This window comes from Metopolophium dirhodum, chromosome 8 (assembly GCF_019925205.1).
Source record: "Metopolophium dirhodum isolate CAU chromosome 8, ASM1992520v1, whole genome shotgun sequence".
In the NCBI taxonomy this organism is placed as follows: domain Eukaryota; kingdom Metazoa; phylum Arthropoda; class Insecta; order Hemiptera; family Aphididae; genus Metopolophium; species Metopolophium dirhodum.
The window spans coordinates 4,845,433-4,864,369 of NC_083567.1; the positions used below are offsets into that span (position 1 = coordinate 4,845,433).

Sequence of the window (18,937 nt, forward strand, 5' to 3'; positions counted from 1 at the left end):
TGCTTATTATAATATATAGGTAGTTAATAGTTTATTCAGGTTTTGTGCATCCGAGTTCCGAGTATAATATTACCTGTTTTACCACACAGAGGTCAAGATTTCTTCAATTTAACTATTTAATAATTCCATTAAGGATAAATATTAAGTTAGTAAGTATTGTTATTCCGAAATCTTAATACATGTTTGAATGAGTCCGTCCATACAACATAAAATATAATTATAAGCAAAATCAACAGTAAATACATTTACATAGCTTTTAAGTACCTACCTTCCTATACACTTCAAAACAACTTCAGACAAAAAATATCAAGCATTTTCGAAGCTCAAATCTACAAAACTCGTTGAAATTTAAAACACGTAAAATTTGAAATTACTACATTTATTAATGTAAATGAAAGTAAACTCTGATTAGGTACTAATTTACTTTTAATTGTTATAATATAGTTTATAGTTACATTAGTTTAGAAAATGTATTGCATATAAACGTTTATTTAATAATGACCGATTAGGATCTACCTATACTAAACATATCATACCTAAGAATCTATTATTGAGTCTGATACTACATATTGTAAGATCTGCAGTTTTAACCTGAGTGCACACGCGACACGCCATCATATTATTCAAATTTATACTATTATAATGTTATATTTCGTTTCTCATCGCACTTATAATAACTAGGTTTTCAATTACTTCAAATTTATTCAGGTATATGAGTAGGTACCTAACTTTTTACGTCAACTTAAATTACTATAATTAGATTAATTATAGTATTATAACTATTAACTATCATTAATTTTTTTGTTTATTACATATTCTATCATTTTGAAACATAAAAGGAGCTTGAGTGTTTAAATAAGCCACAATAAAACAACTAATAAAAAATAAACTTTATTTTTATGCTTTAACAAATATGACTTAGAGTAGACTATAATCTTGTACTTAAAATAAGTATAATAGTAATTATATTAATACTATTATATTATAGTAATATAATAGTTTTATTGTTAAAATAAATTGTACATGTTGCCTGTATAGTTTGATTTATATTTTTATATTTATATCAAGAGAAATTGGATAATTATTGAAATTTAATTATAATAACTAATTTTTAATTTTTTTTCAATAATCATTAAAAGTAAGTACATTTTGGAGTTCATAAATCATAATATTTGGTGGCATTATTTTATTGTAAGCCAAATATTCAAATATTATCGTTGCCTAAAATGCATTTTTTTAAACATTTTTTTTAATGAATATTGTTTTAAGTAAAAAATAGAAGATTAAATTTCTCTACTTAATATTTGTTTAATGTTTTAGACAACAAAATACGTCGTAATTACACGTGTGAATACTACAAATGTCTTTCTGCAATATAGTTGTTACGGAAATACTCGTACGTTGTATTGGACTTGGATATAACTAAACAGAACCGGAAGGAAACTAAAGTCAATATAAATTCGTTTTCTCTTTTAACTGACAACAAGGTAGCTAGTTCGTCACGGTATATAATATACCATGTATTTTGAATAAAAAAAAACAGGTAGGTATAACGAATTGTACAGTTTGTTTCTAATCAAATGAATCGTTTAGATGTAAAATAATTTACTATACACAAATATAAAGATTTATACGATTTGTTAGGTCAAATATGTATTTTATTTTAAAAAATAACTATATAATTTACTCACAGGAAAAAAAATATAGAAAGAAATGATTACATAGAATTTATGAGTTTAAAAATGATAAGTATATTTAATATTATGTATAATACATACTAAGTACTTAAATCAACGAAATGTATATTTTAAAATATATTTATCATTAGGTATGGAAATTCTAAAGGAAATGAATTATAAAATAATATCAACAATTTTATATGGTACCTACCTTAGACTATGAAACATTTAACCATCGTAAATTTAAATTAAACGATGTTGCAAAATAAATGGTTCAGAAGTTATTATTTGAGTACTACCTACTAGGAAATATAGCACCTACACCCAGTAATATTTTTCAAAATGATAGACACTGAATATTAGGTAATACCTAAATAATAATATATTTAGATTTTTAGAGCAACAGTATAGTCAATAAAAAGTTTCCTATAAGTGATATAATCATACATTTTATATCTTTTAAAATTAAAATGTCAGTTTTTGAGGATAAACTGTAGGTACCTACACAAATATAATATAGTTGAATAGTTGATTATAGTTACGTAAGATAACATTTTGGATGAATAAAAAAAATGTACTAACAAACATCGTCTATATAAAGATTGTATAAGACATATTTAGGGAGGAAATGATAATATTATAATATTATATAGATATGTACTAACCTTATTTTTGGATGTATTTAATTATGAATAATTTAATTTATAATGGTCTACAAAATCTACTTATTATTGAAGAAAAATACATTGTAGGTAAGTGAAATGTTAAAACCAGTTATAATAGTAGATTCACAATATATATTATACTATAGGTACCTAATTACTATAAATTCTAGGTTTCATTTGGATTGGTATGGTAAAAAAATCACGTAAAATATATAATAAAATGATTTTGTTGAGTAAAATTTTTTTTTCTTTCTTGTCAATCTCATTACCTATCTATACGACCCGGCAAATAATTTTGGCCCACGATGTCAAAATGTATCTTAGATTCAGCTAACCGTAAAAAAAGGCTGGAGATTTCTGTTATATATTGCATTTAATATGAACGAGAGAATAATTTATTTTTATATAGCGTTTGTGAAATTATTTTAAATAGAGTTCTCCACGGCGATGATCAAGACTTCTTGTTAAAATATTATCAGGCTGCAGATCAACAATAACTATGCACGCATTTCTTCAACGTTCTGTGAAGGAGATTAAAAATGTTCTCAAAAACTAAACTAGAAAATTCAAAAAATGATCAAAATATGTACAATATAATATGGCGTATTTGAATATCTGTATACACAAAATGTTTAGATCATATTTCTTACTGCGGAATAATTCCATTCAAGTATTCAACTGTTTCCAGTTTTATGTAGTGCGTCAATAACACGCGGTTGTAAAAATATAATTTGCCACTGGTTAGAATCTAAAACAGTCTAATAATGCAAGTATATATAGGTACAGCGCTATTTTCACTACTTATACAATAATAATAACATAGAACGATAATTTCGATGTACTTAAATAATTGTTATCGATCAATCACTCGAAAAGTTTTACTTTCATCTGCTATCATTATAATAGGTGGTATAGTAGTATACCTATAATTTGTCATACCTAAATAATAACTATCAAGCGAAATGTTGTTCCGTGGGCCGATACATACACACCAAACAATCACGTACCATAATATAGTAGGTCAATGCTAATCAAGGTTACGACTTACGAATATCTTTATGTAACACTACCAAATATATAAATGATACTGTACATTATATATTATTATTAGTTTTTGAATTTGTAATTGAATATATAGGTATGTATATTTTTTACCTCTGCGCAATGTCCCGACGTCTACGGTGAACTGGATGTCCGTAAATGTGATGTCGATCGGATTGTTTTTGGGTAGGTGCATGAGTACCATTCGGGTAGCAGACGCCATGTTTTAATCCGAATTGACTAGTATTCGTGTTTTTTTGTCTGATCCGCGGATTGGATTATTTCTATAGGATGGTATCTGTCTTAACGATGTTTCGTATATACGGCGAACGTATTATTCATCATAGAATTGTGTCAACCATTAGGCAACCTGTGAACCAAAACAATTTGACGTGTCATTATATTTAAAAAATAAAACATAACAAAACGAAAACAGACAATTTAATCGTAAGATTAGGTTAGTATACTAACTATAGTTAAAGTGACCCATCTCTCCCATAATTCCAAATCGTTTTAATTTGAAGAAAAGCCGAAAAAACAGTTTCTAGCAGCATAATCAATTCCGCGGGATTCCAATCAAATTTATTAAAATAATATTATTGTGTTAAACAGTAACGCAACACTGTGAACAAATATTAACTTTCGTTTTTTAAATATGTCTAGTATAATATTATATTGTTTGTAAGACTGCAAGAAACAAAAGTTTACGAGTTAATTTTTACTGTAGATATTATTTAAACGAATACTATCTATTGGGCGAAAATGAAACGAAATGTCAAGGATGACTATGTTATATGTATATTTAATTGTTAAATATATGAAAAATATTTCGAGCCTTATATAGTTATTTACAATATATTATGTTAAATGGTCAGTATATTATATATTATAATGTATAGCTTAATAAATTATGTAATCAAATAATATATTTAACATTTGAACTATTATATTATTATTATTAATGCACACACTATTATTTGCACTAATAGTCTAGTAATATAGTGTAACATTAATTACTAGAATTAATCAGTAGAATAATTACACAATTTGTCATCATTAAAGTGGTGTTAAGTAATAAAATCAATTGTGAATAGGTGAGTAGAAAATAACTATATTATATGAACTTACGAATGTTATCGAATACACATTTAATTTGTATTTTAATATTGTTAACATAATATTTAAGTTCATAACAATAATTATATAAAATATTATAACTCACCTGAAATTAAGATACAATTTCAGAATAAGGCATAACTATAAGAGCTATATGAAGTATATAGAAAATAATCTTAACTCAATGACTTATCTGTTCTATGTAGGTAGTCAATTTATTCCATCAAGTACCTACATTATTACTAAGTATGTACCTACAATTTTTGTACTGAAACATATTATACAAGTACATCGGCGATACTGATTGGAGGGGAATGCTGGGGAATGCTGGGTAGCTAGGAGAACTCTTGGAATTTAAACCAAGTCCTTCCAAAAAAAAAACTTTGTCGCGCATTCTAATATGTGTCTATATTGTACCAATGTGATTGGTTATTTTTCTTCAATATACAATAAATATAAAAAGATAGGTAGTAAGATTAATGATAATGCTATTTCAAATTATCGGTTTATAAATACAGGAGGTAGGTATCTATAACCTATAGATAATTATAAAACACAAAATGTGCATTCTGATGAATAAAAAATATGTATTTATTTTATTGTTTACATTTGATTTTTGAAAATTATTTCGTAATGATAAGGGGGGGGGGGGAGGAGGTTAACTCAATGGCTTATTTTGGACTTTGATTTTCCAAGACTCTAGGTCCTGTAACTTCTAAATTCTAGTTACCCCCATGCGTAAGTGTAATAATACATATTATATTTATTTACATTACGGCGCCATACAACATACTGTTTACTCGGTTTATACACAGCCGGCAACGTAATTAATTCATAAAACGAAAAAAAAGGTTATGTAGATGCATCATTAAAAAATATTTTAGATATGCACGGTAGATTAATAAGTATGGAAATAAACTAATTTAAATAAATCAAACGTCTCCGCAGTTATGTTTAACCTCCGATGACTGAAATATAATATATACCTACCTGTAATATTACTTTATACATTGTTATACAAAATACGAATTACATACTATGATACGCATAAGAATATAAGATGTTATATCTGTATATTGCGGTATATTCAGAGTGTATGTGTATATCACGATAGGATTTAGATATATTTTCATGTAATTTTATTGAAAATTGTCAAACATGTTGAACCCTGCCAATATAGCTATAATACGTCACTGGAAGGGTAGAACTTTCTGGAATATCTCTTATGTTATGTAGGGGGTAAGGAGGTTTCACCATGTTCGTATTCGTACACATTTACCCATTTCGTGCCTCAAATTTATGACGTGCATAACTATGATATGAATACTTAATTGGAATGATTAATTCGATTTTTAAAATAATATTTACATAAATTTAATTTAATTATAAATTATAAATTAGCTATATATAATTATTTAAAACGAGATAATTACGATTTTAGTTTTAAGTTCAGGTAAATAAAAAAATACTATATATTTTAATAATGGTTTTTACCATTTTAAATGGATTATAGATACATTAATTTTCCCAAAAAGCAATTTGTTTAAATGGAAAAAAGAGTTATTGACGGAGACAAAAATGTCGGTAAAAATCCTGTACAGCGCTTTTTACAGCAGTATATTGTGTATTCATTATATTATATAATATATTTTGTGAATTTGTGATACCATATTGTGAGAACATTTCCAAAAATAAGTTTCTAAAAAAAAATTCTTATACATTTTCTAAAATATTCAAATACATTTTATAAAGCCACAGTCATGGGGAATGCAGCTCTCCCAAAAATTTCAGGAAATAGTTATTATTTTTAAAAAATAACAATATGTTAATGGAAGTTGTATGGAGGTTACTGCAAAAGCCTAAATTTTTGTATATACCCACTACTTCCGCATACCAAGCTTATGAGGGATCCTAGTCAAGCTTCCCATGTATCATGTATCCCCAAAGAAAAATCTTTGTGGCAAAACTGCATATAGCTCATGACATTCTATTAGACAACTATGTACCTATATTATTTCGATCTTGGAACATTTTTATAAGTAATGTAAGTATGTAACTAAAATTTACATGTCTGGGATTCATTTTTAAATTATAAAATTTCTGAAATTTTTGGAAATTTAATATTTTAATGGGTGGCGGGAGCAACTGAAAAAAGATGAATACCTTACCTTTTATGATAATTTCTACGTTTCTCACCTACATTGGATATTCTTTACACTATACATTTCTAGGGAATTTTATAAAATGGGCAGTTTTCTACTTTTCCCGTATATTTATAAAACGCGCGTTTTTATTAATTTTTATAGAAATAACGGAAACTTAATATGTATATCTCATGACCATTGTCAAGGTTTCCATCATAATTTGTAAACACATGATACACTATATTATTACTTATTATGCCGTTCGCACACCGGCCACATGAAAAGTATACGTCATATTATGCCAACATAGGAGGTAAGTACCTTCAGTGTGTATACATTATGTATGCATAGGTAGTATGTATACATCACCCTTTTCGCCACAACCGATATTTTATAGTTTTATACCATTATTATTATTATTATTATCATTATTACATTTTGTGCAAAACTAGGTTTAATCAGCAGTAAACGGCGTACGGGTTAAGTAACCGCGTGCGCGTACCTATAGGCTATATGTATATATACCGCGCCAGTGTTTCGCGCGTTTTATACGCGAGGCCGACGAAATTACAGGTTTCTCAGAGCTTCGAGGAGGCTGTGTGCGCGGAGCGCATTCACGCGTGTCGACACTATCGCCGCCGCCATGACAATCTCTGCAGCGGAGGAGTTGCTCAACGATATACTAGACTGCCGACGACACACGTATGTTTTATTTGTATACGCTGCATAGATAGGGCACAATCACTGTAATAATATTATATACGTACCTATATGTATGTATAATATTATTACCGCAGCTATTATATAATATACATTTTTATCCACATCAGCATTTACGATAAATCCCGGGCCGTCCGTCATCGCGCTGAGGTATATGTATATTATATTATATAGGTAGGTATATCATCGTACATTTGTCATCGTTAACCGAGGTAGACGAACAATAAGTATTCGTTTCAAAATCGTTAGAATTGGATGTAGGTCCGTAAATGGGAGACAGAGATAAATTTAGTTTGCAAAGATCCATACCGATCTACGGCTCCGAGATTTATTTTTTTTAAAACGTTATAACTTATAACGCATAATATTACGGCTATATTAAGATAATTGTATATGCAAGACGTTTAGCCGTTGTCCAGGGTCGATATTTACCGTAATGAAAATTGAATATGGTCTATGAATGAGCCAAAATCTTTTGACCTTCGCTCCCCCGTGTACCTATATAAAATAAAAATCAATATATCATCTGCAATAACTGTGTCGATGTTGAACGTATGTACCTATATTATATCGTTGTTAAAGTAGTAGGTACCAATAAGTACCATGTATTATTGTACCTATATATTATTTAATAACCAGTTCCATTTTATAATTAAGATATTGACTTAAATGGCGTAGAACCATGAAACCTCATAAAGCACTCGAATATTATAATAAAACAGGTACCTAATACACTACAGCATACACAGCATACAGTATAATATACACCTATGACTTCTAGGTTAAAATCTCTTCGGGAAACTTCAAAAACGGATTTTAAATACCTACTTTCAATATATTTGGTTGTTTATTATATGTATACGTCTGACCATTCACCCCATCGATGGGGCCCCAGCACATGTTTGCTTATCTTAATAAAATAGTGTACTCTGTCTAATTCGTAGGGACCCCATTGCCCAGGGCCTCAAAAAGGTTAAAGACGGACCTGCGTCTGACATGTGTATAGGCATAGAGTCGTTTGGAATTTGAATGCCATCACGAAGAAGTTTTTGTTGTTTATATAACATACATTTAAAATTAAACTTAAGACCTGCTTAGGACCTAACTTAGGACCGTTCAACGCGTACAGCTGTTATGAAATTAATTTCTCATTTATTAATGGTTTCAAGCATTCGTGAATTGCAAAGCAGTTACATTTTCTTGACCTTCTACAGACGAAAAACAGAAAAGTATAAATTCAAAATTAATATTTGAAATTGTCTTACTAGATGATGCTTCGATCATCACAGATTTTTTTTCAACTTAACAGGAGAAATATTATCGAATACTTGTTTTCTCGTGGTTTCTTAAGTCACGAAGTATTGGGTACTACTGTGTCATATTGTACCAATAGATAGTAAAAATGTTCCCACAGATTGCGCACATGATGAAATTTCCAGCAATATCATAGTTACGCATGATAAAGAATAATGTAAACTTGTTATAATACAAAACATTATGTTTGGCGTTGGTAGTTTATGTATCATAATATTATAATAATATATATATAATTTTACTATTTGAGTCTCCTATGCATAAATTAAATCCGTATTTAAAATTCCTTCATGTTTATAAAAAATCGTGTTTATTGTTTTTTGAATATCGTTAATTTATGTATGAATCATTCAAGGGCATGTACCTACTTATATTAAATATTTTTTGGACTTAAGTGAACATGGTTTTATAATATAATACTACATATTATATAGAAACGCCATTACATATAATGAGTTAAAAAAATTAATTGGTAATGGTTTTTATTAAAATTTTTTTTTTTTTTAAAATAATTATAAATAATTAAATTTTCATTCGTTTTGAGATTATATATTATCTATAAATATAAAACAACCATTAGGATTAGGGCGTATGGCTTATATGATAATTATTCTATATTATGCATGATATTTAACCACGGAAATAATAATTAATATAGTTGGACGTAAACATTCTTTAAAAAGTTCTGATTCATTCAATAAAATCTTGTTTTAGGAATAATATAATATTAAGGCACAGAAATAATACGATAATCATAAAATGTTTGTAAAACTATCTATTAGTTATGTCTATTAGTATGACATATAGTGAATAGCTGATAATCGTAAAAACTATGCTTTATTAAAAAAAAATAAAATCATAATCATTCTATTATCTTTCAAAGCATATTTAGTTTTTATTTATTTTATTCGTAAGCAAACGTAAGCACACTCGTATGGATTTATTAAGTTTTGATTATTTAGATGAGAACAATTTGTACATACGCGTTAAGTAGGTCTATTGGGTCTCAGTTGTTTAGGGTATGTTACGACTTGCAAGTTACAAGTGCGTGTGTGATTTACATTTGAAAGCGATTATTAAATCAATAAAATATTAAATTCAAATTGAATAAAAGGAAATTCTGAACCGATGTTTTTTATCCAGTTATTTTTAAATTTTACCAACAAAAGGAAAAATGTTTACACTATAATTTTTACGTAGTTAAACCTTGTGGATAACAAGACAATGAAAATTGATAAAATATATAAAATTACACTTATTATTATAATAAGTTTAATAACCAAATACGAATATTCATATTTTTTTCAATTTAAACAATCGTACGAGATGCTATTCGCTTAAAAAAAACATTGAAAATAACCTTGGATATTTATTTTGAGGATAATTGAAGTCACGAAGAGTCAATTTTTATTGCGGAGTAGGTACCTACTAGGTACACATATGTCTACTTTTTATGTAGATTTTATGTTTTCTTGATCACGAATAATTCGATTCTGTCAGTAAATACCCACATAAAAATAATATCGAAATTATAAAGCAAAATAAAATAACTTAAAAAATAATGAAAATACAATCAATTTGTAGCCTATAGGTAATTACTAGGTAATTAACAATATATTCGTGTTTTGTTATAAGAGACGATTGTCCCTTAAAATGTCTTAAACTAGTTAAACTCCCCTTCTATCAATTATACAGCAAAGCTCTTGGCCACTCTAAAAAACCATTAAACAAAATTGGGTTTAAAAAAACAATTATTAAGATGTATCACATTAAAAATTAGGTGTCTTCTTCTAGTAATTTGGTTAGCATATTATAAAGGTCTGTTCAAATAATAAAAATATAGTAATATCTAGTAGGTATCTATATAATAAACATCACTATTTATTATATCTATAAGTTCTGACCGACAGAATAAAATATTTAACTATAAATCAATCAATACCCGTGGCAACTTTATTATATCAATTACGTAGGTATGAATTTTAGTTTAATGTTATTGTTAATCATATTGGACATGTTTACAAGTATATTATACTACTATCATAGTATTAACGACATTCACAATTATTTATTTATTTATTATTTCGTGATGCATTTATAATAATTGGGTTAATGTCTGTCTGGCCTCAAACTTCCACTACTTAATCAGTCGGTTTCATCGCAGTGACCTCATTCTTCATTTTCCATCTCTAGAACTCATCTGCATTGTTTTATACGTCTATTTAACAAACAAACTAAATCTCAAAATTTCATCACACGTTTAACTGTTAAAGAATGTTTTTGCAATTGTACGTCAAACACAATAAACCTTTCTCTGGTATAATGTTCAGTACTTAATTAATATTATATTACTCGTGTATTTGGCACTACTGTTGCATAACGTTTATCCGCGTTATTATCATACGCATTGCAGTTGATATTTTATTGTATGATTTGATATTATTATTATTATTATTAATTTTTGGTCATCGATCGCTAAGGCTGAATAAACTCATTTATATTTAATTCAATATTTATAAACTGCATATTTATTACTATAAGGTAACAGGTATCAACTAGATTCTGGTTATATCTTATATAGTATTGACTGGTTTTTTCCTTACATGACAAACGACTGATTCTATAATCGAATAATTCGATTCGAATACTATTAATTTCCTCAGGACGACCTTTAATTTTTAAGGCTAATAGAGTAAATTATTTAATGAGGAGTAACTCTCGCAGTAAATAGTTAGATCAGTTATGAATTATCAATATCGTAGCTATCCTTCATTGCGTCTTTGGCAAAACTAAATTTTCGCCCCTTGTATTACCGCTAGGCAGTCGACAGTCGACACGTTATGAGAATAATGTAGGTACTCCTTTATCTCCAGTATATTATTATAATTCTGTAGGTAGGTATATACATATACATATATGGGTAGGTACATATTACAAGTTAAATTAACTACACACAAAATTCTTAAATTTCACAAATAGACAACAATTATTTTTTTGAATCGTTCGTAAATATTGTAATGAAATTTAATTTACGTACCTACATAGTTCAAAAATGATATGTTGTACAATTTTTCTATGTAAAAATTATAAGCGTTGTGGGTTTGTTTTACACCTTAAACATGTATGCACTCTTGACGTTCGCACCCATGTCACCAACCTCTAGCTATGGTACTGTTACCTCTAAGTTATCCGGCATCTGTAGATAAAGCGTAGGTAACAGGTACCTACTATATTGCAGTGTGAAGAGTTTAATGGAATATGAACTGTTAACGATGATCGCACAATTTTATTCATCAAAGCTCCAAATCGATTATCGTGTATTTTGTCAGAATTGAACCGGTTTATTACATATTATTTAAATGTATATTATAAACATTACGAGCTAGCTTTACTCCCGCGCGAATTTAGTATATTTACGCATTATGCAATTAGTATAATACACATTACACATTATAATATTTTATATATAGGTGATTTAAATTATAAAATTGTATACAAAATAGTATAAAGATAGTTAATAATAGTTAATAATAATAACTTATCCATATACTTAATAGTAAGTATTTAGTACTTATACCTACCTATATATTATTTGTTTAATATTGAAGAGTTTAAAATATTTATATCACTAATAAACCCTTAAACCAATTTACTAAAAATGACGTGTTAGCAATCATCAGAAATATTTACAGCTGTAAACCTTACAATCGTTGTATACCTACTACAGCGACTATATTCCGTAAATGAAAATTAAATTATTAAGCTTTAAATAATAATATATTATGTTACTTTATATCTGGAAAACATAGATGTTTTTTATATAATAGGTACAAAAAAGTTACAAGTTTGATATTTTAATATTGTTCACCTTTAATATTACTAAAAAGACTTAAAAAGGTGAAAAAAATTCAACTACTTTCAGTGGCACAACTTTTAAAAATATAAATCAATAGGTAGCTGAATTTTATAACGCTTTAGCAAGATTTTAATATTATGTTATATCATCACTTAGGTACCTATATTGAATAATTTATTATTTTAAGTTTTAAGTTTTACGAAAAATTAAGAAATGGACAAGTATTACAGAACATATTAAAATTGGTACAACTATTGATATAAAATAAAGATATTTAAAAAACCACAATCGTCAAAAATATATTTCTTACTGTAAAAATCGAGTATTTAAAATAATAGATACCTAGTAGATGAATATACAGAAAGTTTGACTATTAAATGTGCATTCAAGTATAAAAATGGGGGCATATACTTCGGACGTCAATAAACCACAGGAACAAGATTGCAATGGCATTGACATATTGTACCTATATATTGGCTATTATTACTATTAGTATACTGTTCGAAGCGTATAGCATATTATAATGTTCAATAAGTTTTCGAATTAAAATTGTCGATTTATACAAACAATAGGTATTAACGATTTTATATATTTTTAAATGCAATATTTATGAGCTGATAGCTAATTATTTAGGTTTTTATTAAAATATTAAGTCTTCTAAACTTTAAAATTTAAAGTCAAATTGTCTAGGCTACAAAACGGATTTAAACATAGCTTTTTATAAATTTATATTAAAACAATAGTTTTCAAAATTCAAACACATAAGTACAAGAATAAAGAAAAAACATTGACAGCATTTTTCGAAAGTCATATCATATATTATATCCAGATAATAAGTATCTATAAATATTTAACCTCAAAATATTCAAATAAATAATCAGTGTTTACTAATAACTGGCTGTATCCTATAATTATAATATGACATTTTTTTTCGGCGTAACGTTTTGGATGTTAATTATGGGTGCATTAAATAACGAAATAATTGACGTACGTAATACGTATAATTTTTTGAATATCTGTTGGAAAAAGTAAAAATTACCAATGATATTGAAAATATAGTTTTTAAACAACGAGGTGTATAAAACTTAAATAAACCTTTTTACCTAAAAACGAACTCACAAAAGACACTTAGTTATAAAATTAACAGCAGCTTACACCACCCGAGATCTAAAATTAGAATACAATAATGCAATTGAGCCAATTTCAATTATTTTTCCAGGAATATTATAGGTGAGTATTTTAATTTAAAAATTCAAATTATAAATATAATTATTAATAAATGAAACTAAACACCAATAGTTTACTATAGACAGTATATAGGTAGCAAAAAAGTTTTATTATTCAGTTGTGATTATTAATTCAAAAACAATTTACAATTTTACTCAGTTGATAGTCTACACTCTACAGCAGCATTTGCTGAATTTTTCAAAATATTTTGCAGATAGCTACTGGGAAAATAGTAGAAAACAGATTCATCAAAGAAAGAAAATACGTAATTATACGAATATAATATCTACAAGTTAGTTTAAAAGTTATATTATATCAACTATATTTAAAATCAGCATTTGATTTTTTTTATGTGACTTGTTTCTTTTCTTATTTTGTTTTAGGTACCTAGTTACTACCTATAGGTAGATACAGGTAGATATTTACTTTTACATATCATACTTTTTGTATCTTTTTTATTTGTCTTTTTTCTAGTTATTCTTTAATGTATACCAACTAGACTAAATATATAAACCAAATATATCTATAATTTATCTCGGAAATCAAAACCAAGCTTTTGACACCAATTTTGACAAAATCGGGATAAGTGGATTGGCTACATGAAGTTGGCCCACTCTCCAGTGGATTGTGTACAAGATACTCGCAAATTCTCTCAAATTACTCGCGAAATATTGGCATAATTTTCATATTAATATGTTCATGTCGGTGGGCCAAATTCATGGACGTGATTTATAATCAATAATTAGCTATAGTGCTATAAACAATCATACATCTTTGTTACTGCTCAAAAAATGGCTACACACTGAAAATATCACTGAATAAACTCACAGTACATTCCTAGAATTTAAAATAGGTACCTTAGAAAAATGATAATTGATATTAATTTTTTGAGTATAGCAACTATTTAAATTTAAATACACGGTTAAGATAAAAAATTATAAAATTATAATATTTTTTCCTAATTTGATGGTGTATTTTAAATTATATACCTTAACTTGAATTTAGGTTTATGTCAAGTCATGTCATAAATATATGATGTATGACGACAATTATAGCCTTATAAATAATTACAGTATTGTCGAGTAAATTAGGTAATTTTTAAGAACTTGTTGTATAATTTAATTGTCCCTATTGGTGAAAATGAAATCAATTTTTAAAATAAATAAATAAATGTTTATAGCTGTATAATAACTACGTTATTTATTTCTTATTTCTTCGTATTTCTTTATTTTGAAAATGACATAATAATATATGGTGCTCTTATATTTTTATTAAGAGTTAAATTAAAAATTCTTAAGTAGGTATTGATCAACTAGTCAAAAACTATTATACTATATTTCACATCAATAACTACAGTACCTCCAAAATCCTCATGTTTCTCATCGATATCCTCACTCACGCTCTATGACAACCCCCCACGTCAATTTAAAAGTCGAGATTTTTTAACCTATACTTCAAAATAAATAGTTGATTCTGTGTTCAATCAATGGGTATAGCCTCCCTCATCAAGTCAATTAATAATTATTTATGTTATATTTATGGTTCATCATATTTACTTATTATATTGTTGATTAATATACAAATTGTTAGTTTTTAAAATAAAAAAAAAATTGACCAGTAAAAAAATAGTCAAACACCTTAATTTATTACACTTGAAAGTATTGGTTATAATCGGATAAGCAATAGGTAGTGCATAACTATTAAAATATAGGACCTTTATTTATTTGTGTATTTGTACTTATGTTTTTATGATATTTTAATTTTTGACTGAGTATGTAAAATTATTACATTTTTTGCTGAACCCAAATTTGCTATAACCTTGTACCTACGTTTGTATGAGTCGCGTGGATGAGACACTGAGACGTACTTTTCAGAGATAATCATACATTTTTAAGCAAGATACATTATCACCCCCTTCCCTTATATCACTTCTGGACCATTTATTGCTATCGAATTTAATTTCAGATATGACGTTTTTTTTTTTAATTGATTTTCGGTTATTATTTAAACATTTGAGACTAGGTAATGAAACTACTAAGGTATTATAAAATAGTATAGCTATTATGTATACGTCGTTACCTATTATGTACCTATGTATAATATTGTATATAATTAAACTACGACAATAGGTCTGAATCATTGATATTATTTTTGAAAATAAACATCAAGAATTAATTTATAATAATAATAGTTTTCCGTGGACATTCAAGGCTATATTACTTATTCGACTAATTCGTTGACGTATAAAATTATTTGGTAATATTAAACAATAGGTTCGTAGTTACTTATGTTTTCGGTGCAGGGTAACAATTAGTGTTGTCGCAGAGTACCTAGGTATCGATAATTCAAGAACACCGTATGCACATTGCTGCATGTATACTTTACACAATAATAAATAAAAAAATATATAGGTAATAATAATAATATGTAATATATACTAATATGTATATTTGTGATTAAGTAACTGGGGTACACTGGCCGCCTAATATAATGTGTTAGGAAAGTCGTAACCACCACTTTGTTCGTATATTTTATAGTGTCAAACATTTTGTAGCGCAATGTATTAACACTCGAATATAGTAGGTAGAGGAACATATCTATTTACCTAATATGGGATGATTCAATTCAAAAACAAAAGCAAACAATCAGCACGTGTAGTTATTTGGACAGGAAATCGTGGTACACTGGTACGTAGGTACCTATATATATTGTTCATAAAATATTATATTTATATCATATTATTATATATTATTTATAATGCGGTGTTTACGTCGCCAAAAATGTCGAGATTATTATGCCCGCAGACCGATTTAGTTGATCACTGACACCTGCACACGGCATTTTGGAAGCTTAATTTTTTATCGATTTTTAAATCGTACTATGATCGGTCATCGAACGCTATATAGCACGTTACAACCGTTCAAAGGTACACTAGGTCGATGGTTTGTGCATTTGAGCGTGTTATGCATACGCACGACCGAAAGAGAAAGTAATAACGCATCGTCGTCGTCGTATACCAATATAATAATAATAATAATAATAATAATGATATGATTATAACGTTGCAAAGAGAAACGAGTATAAAACAAAAATCGTAATATCTTGTTAAAACGAGATATCTGCAGCTGGAAACACTCGAATTCAAAAACAAATCATTCACACCGCAAGCGGACTCGTCGTAATAATAATAATAATCCATCAATAAGAAAATGTAATTATTAATTACTAATAATATTATAATATTATATTGAAATATATAATACAATAACCCTATAACCGTCACCGCACCCAAACGGAGGCCTCAATAACACACATATGTCAACGTAAGAGAACTGAAATAATAATAATAATAACTACAACAACATCGATGTACGTAATATTCGCAAACCTGCTATATTGATATATCCTTCGTTGGAGTAATCGATGACGGGCGAGAGGACTCTGTTCACCGACGTATAAATATCCTCTTTGCCGGTGTTATGACGTCAAACGGAGCGACTGAACCGGAACGTCGTCAACGGGGAAAATATTGTGCCGTCGTTCTCGGATGAAAATTTAAAAAAAAAAAAAAACAGTCGGTGGTGCGGAAATTACAACAATGACGTGTATTGGTTGTCCCCGTCTCTTCCGGGTCCGGGGATAGGATGGACCTAGGTCGTCGTCGTCGGCGGCAATCGTCCCGTTTTTGAACGGGCAACGACGATAATAATATTATTATTATTACGATACGGAAAACGAAAGGAAAAACCGTACGAGCGGCTTTACCGCCGAAATCGAATTATTCGCCGCCACACACACGCGCGCTGTTGAAAAACAGAGAGTGTGATATATAACGTGCACAGGTAATTATTTATATATACGATTATGATTAATTAATATCGCACCGTGTAGCGCGCCGATCGATATTGTTGAGGCGGCAGACCGCTGTCGATACGTCGGCGAACACAACTGGACTGGCCACGGGTCGACCGATTTGTTTACCTATAATATATAATATCGGCGAGCGTTCTCGCGTGCGCACGCGTGTGAGTGTTACCGCGGTAGTAAATTGGTAATAGTAGAGGTACTGGTAACAGCAGTTGTAATAGTAATAGTAGTAGTAATAGTAGTGTACGACCGTCGTCGTCGCGACTGGACGTGACTCATGGGCTGAGGACGACGATGGCGGTGTGATGAAAGAAACGACAACAGCTGATCGGCGGCGCTCGCTACTACAGTTTCGCCGTGGCGAACCGGTTAGCGGGACGCCATCTGTGGGCCGATCGGCGCGACCACGATAAACTGCAAAAATTGTGACTTTTTAGCACTTGAAATCAACAGGCTATCAATACGTATAATATATTTTTAGATTCTAAGCGGAACGATGAATGTATTATGCAATTGGTCTTAGAATGATGTGCGTGTTTTTTTTGCACTTAAAATATTTTGTTTTTTGTTTTTTTTTTTTTTATCATATTTTGGAAGTACTTACTTGACATTTTCATCGAACATTTATAATGAAATGTTCTAGACATATAACTTGGTTTTCAAAATGTTTTGGCTCATTTCATCAAATGTATAGGTATTTTTCCAAGTAGAAAAAGTTTAAAAGTTTAATACAAGATTCCTTGTACGTTTTACTGATATCTATAGCAATTTAAAAATTTCTAAAATACATGGTATGCACAATTACATTTTTTAGCCATTTGAAGTTCTAATTTTGATTAAGTTGGATATTAAACGAAAAGTCATGATTTTTTTTCTAAGGATTTCAGTTATTACCTATGTTATAATTTTTAAAAAAAATTACTGCATGGACCTGAAATTTTTTGAAATTCTGTTAATTTGTTTACGCAAATTAGTAATTTCTGTATGGATAAGATAATAAGATGTACAAAATATTTAGATTAGGTAACTTTAAGCTATATGTATACCATGAATACATTCATTCAGTTCTATATACACTTCTACGGTATAATATTATGTAATATTGACTTATAAGTTAATAACAAAAAATATTTATCATATATTATTATAATAATATCTGTGTTGTTTTTGGAAAAAATTAGTTCAATTTAACTAATATTTTAGTTTATAGGTAAGACGACAAAAAACCGGTTTTTGTTCGGGTAGCGAGTCCCCCTCCACGGCATATCCTCATGGGACACCCTAGATAGATGGAAATTATTATTTTAA

At 28.4% G+C, this 18,937-nt stretch overlaps 1 protein-coding gene across 1 annotated transcript in view; it reads right to left on the reverse strand.

Moving 5' to 3' along the window:
• Positions 1 to 17,832, reverse strand: part of LOC132950223 (ATP-binding cassette sub-family G member 1-like) — a 38,458-nt gene extending 20,626 nt beyond the window's left edge. The window contains exons 1-3 of the mRNA XM_061021541.1: positions 17,647 to 17,832; positions 17,151 to 17,565; positions 3,500 to 3,755 (exon numbers count right to left, since the gene is read on the reverse strand). Of these exons, the coding sequence (XP_060877524.1) occupies positions 3,500 to 3,608 (109 nt within the window). The 5' untranslated portion in view covers positions 3,609 to 3,755; positions 17,151 to 17,565; positions 17,647 to 17,832. The remainder of the gene's footprint in view (positions 1 to 3,499; positions 3,756 to 17,150; positions 17,566 to 17,646) is intronic.
• Positions 17,833 to 18,937: the final 1,105 nt, after the last annotated feature.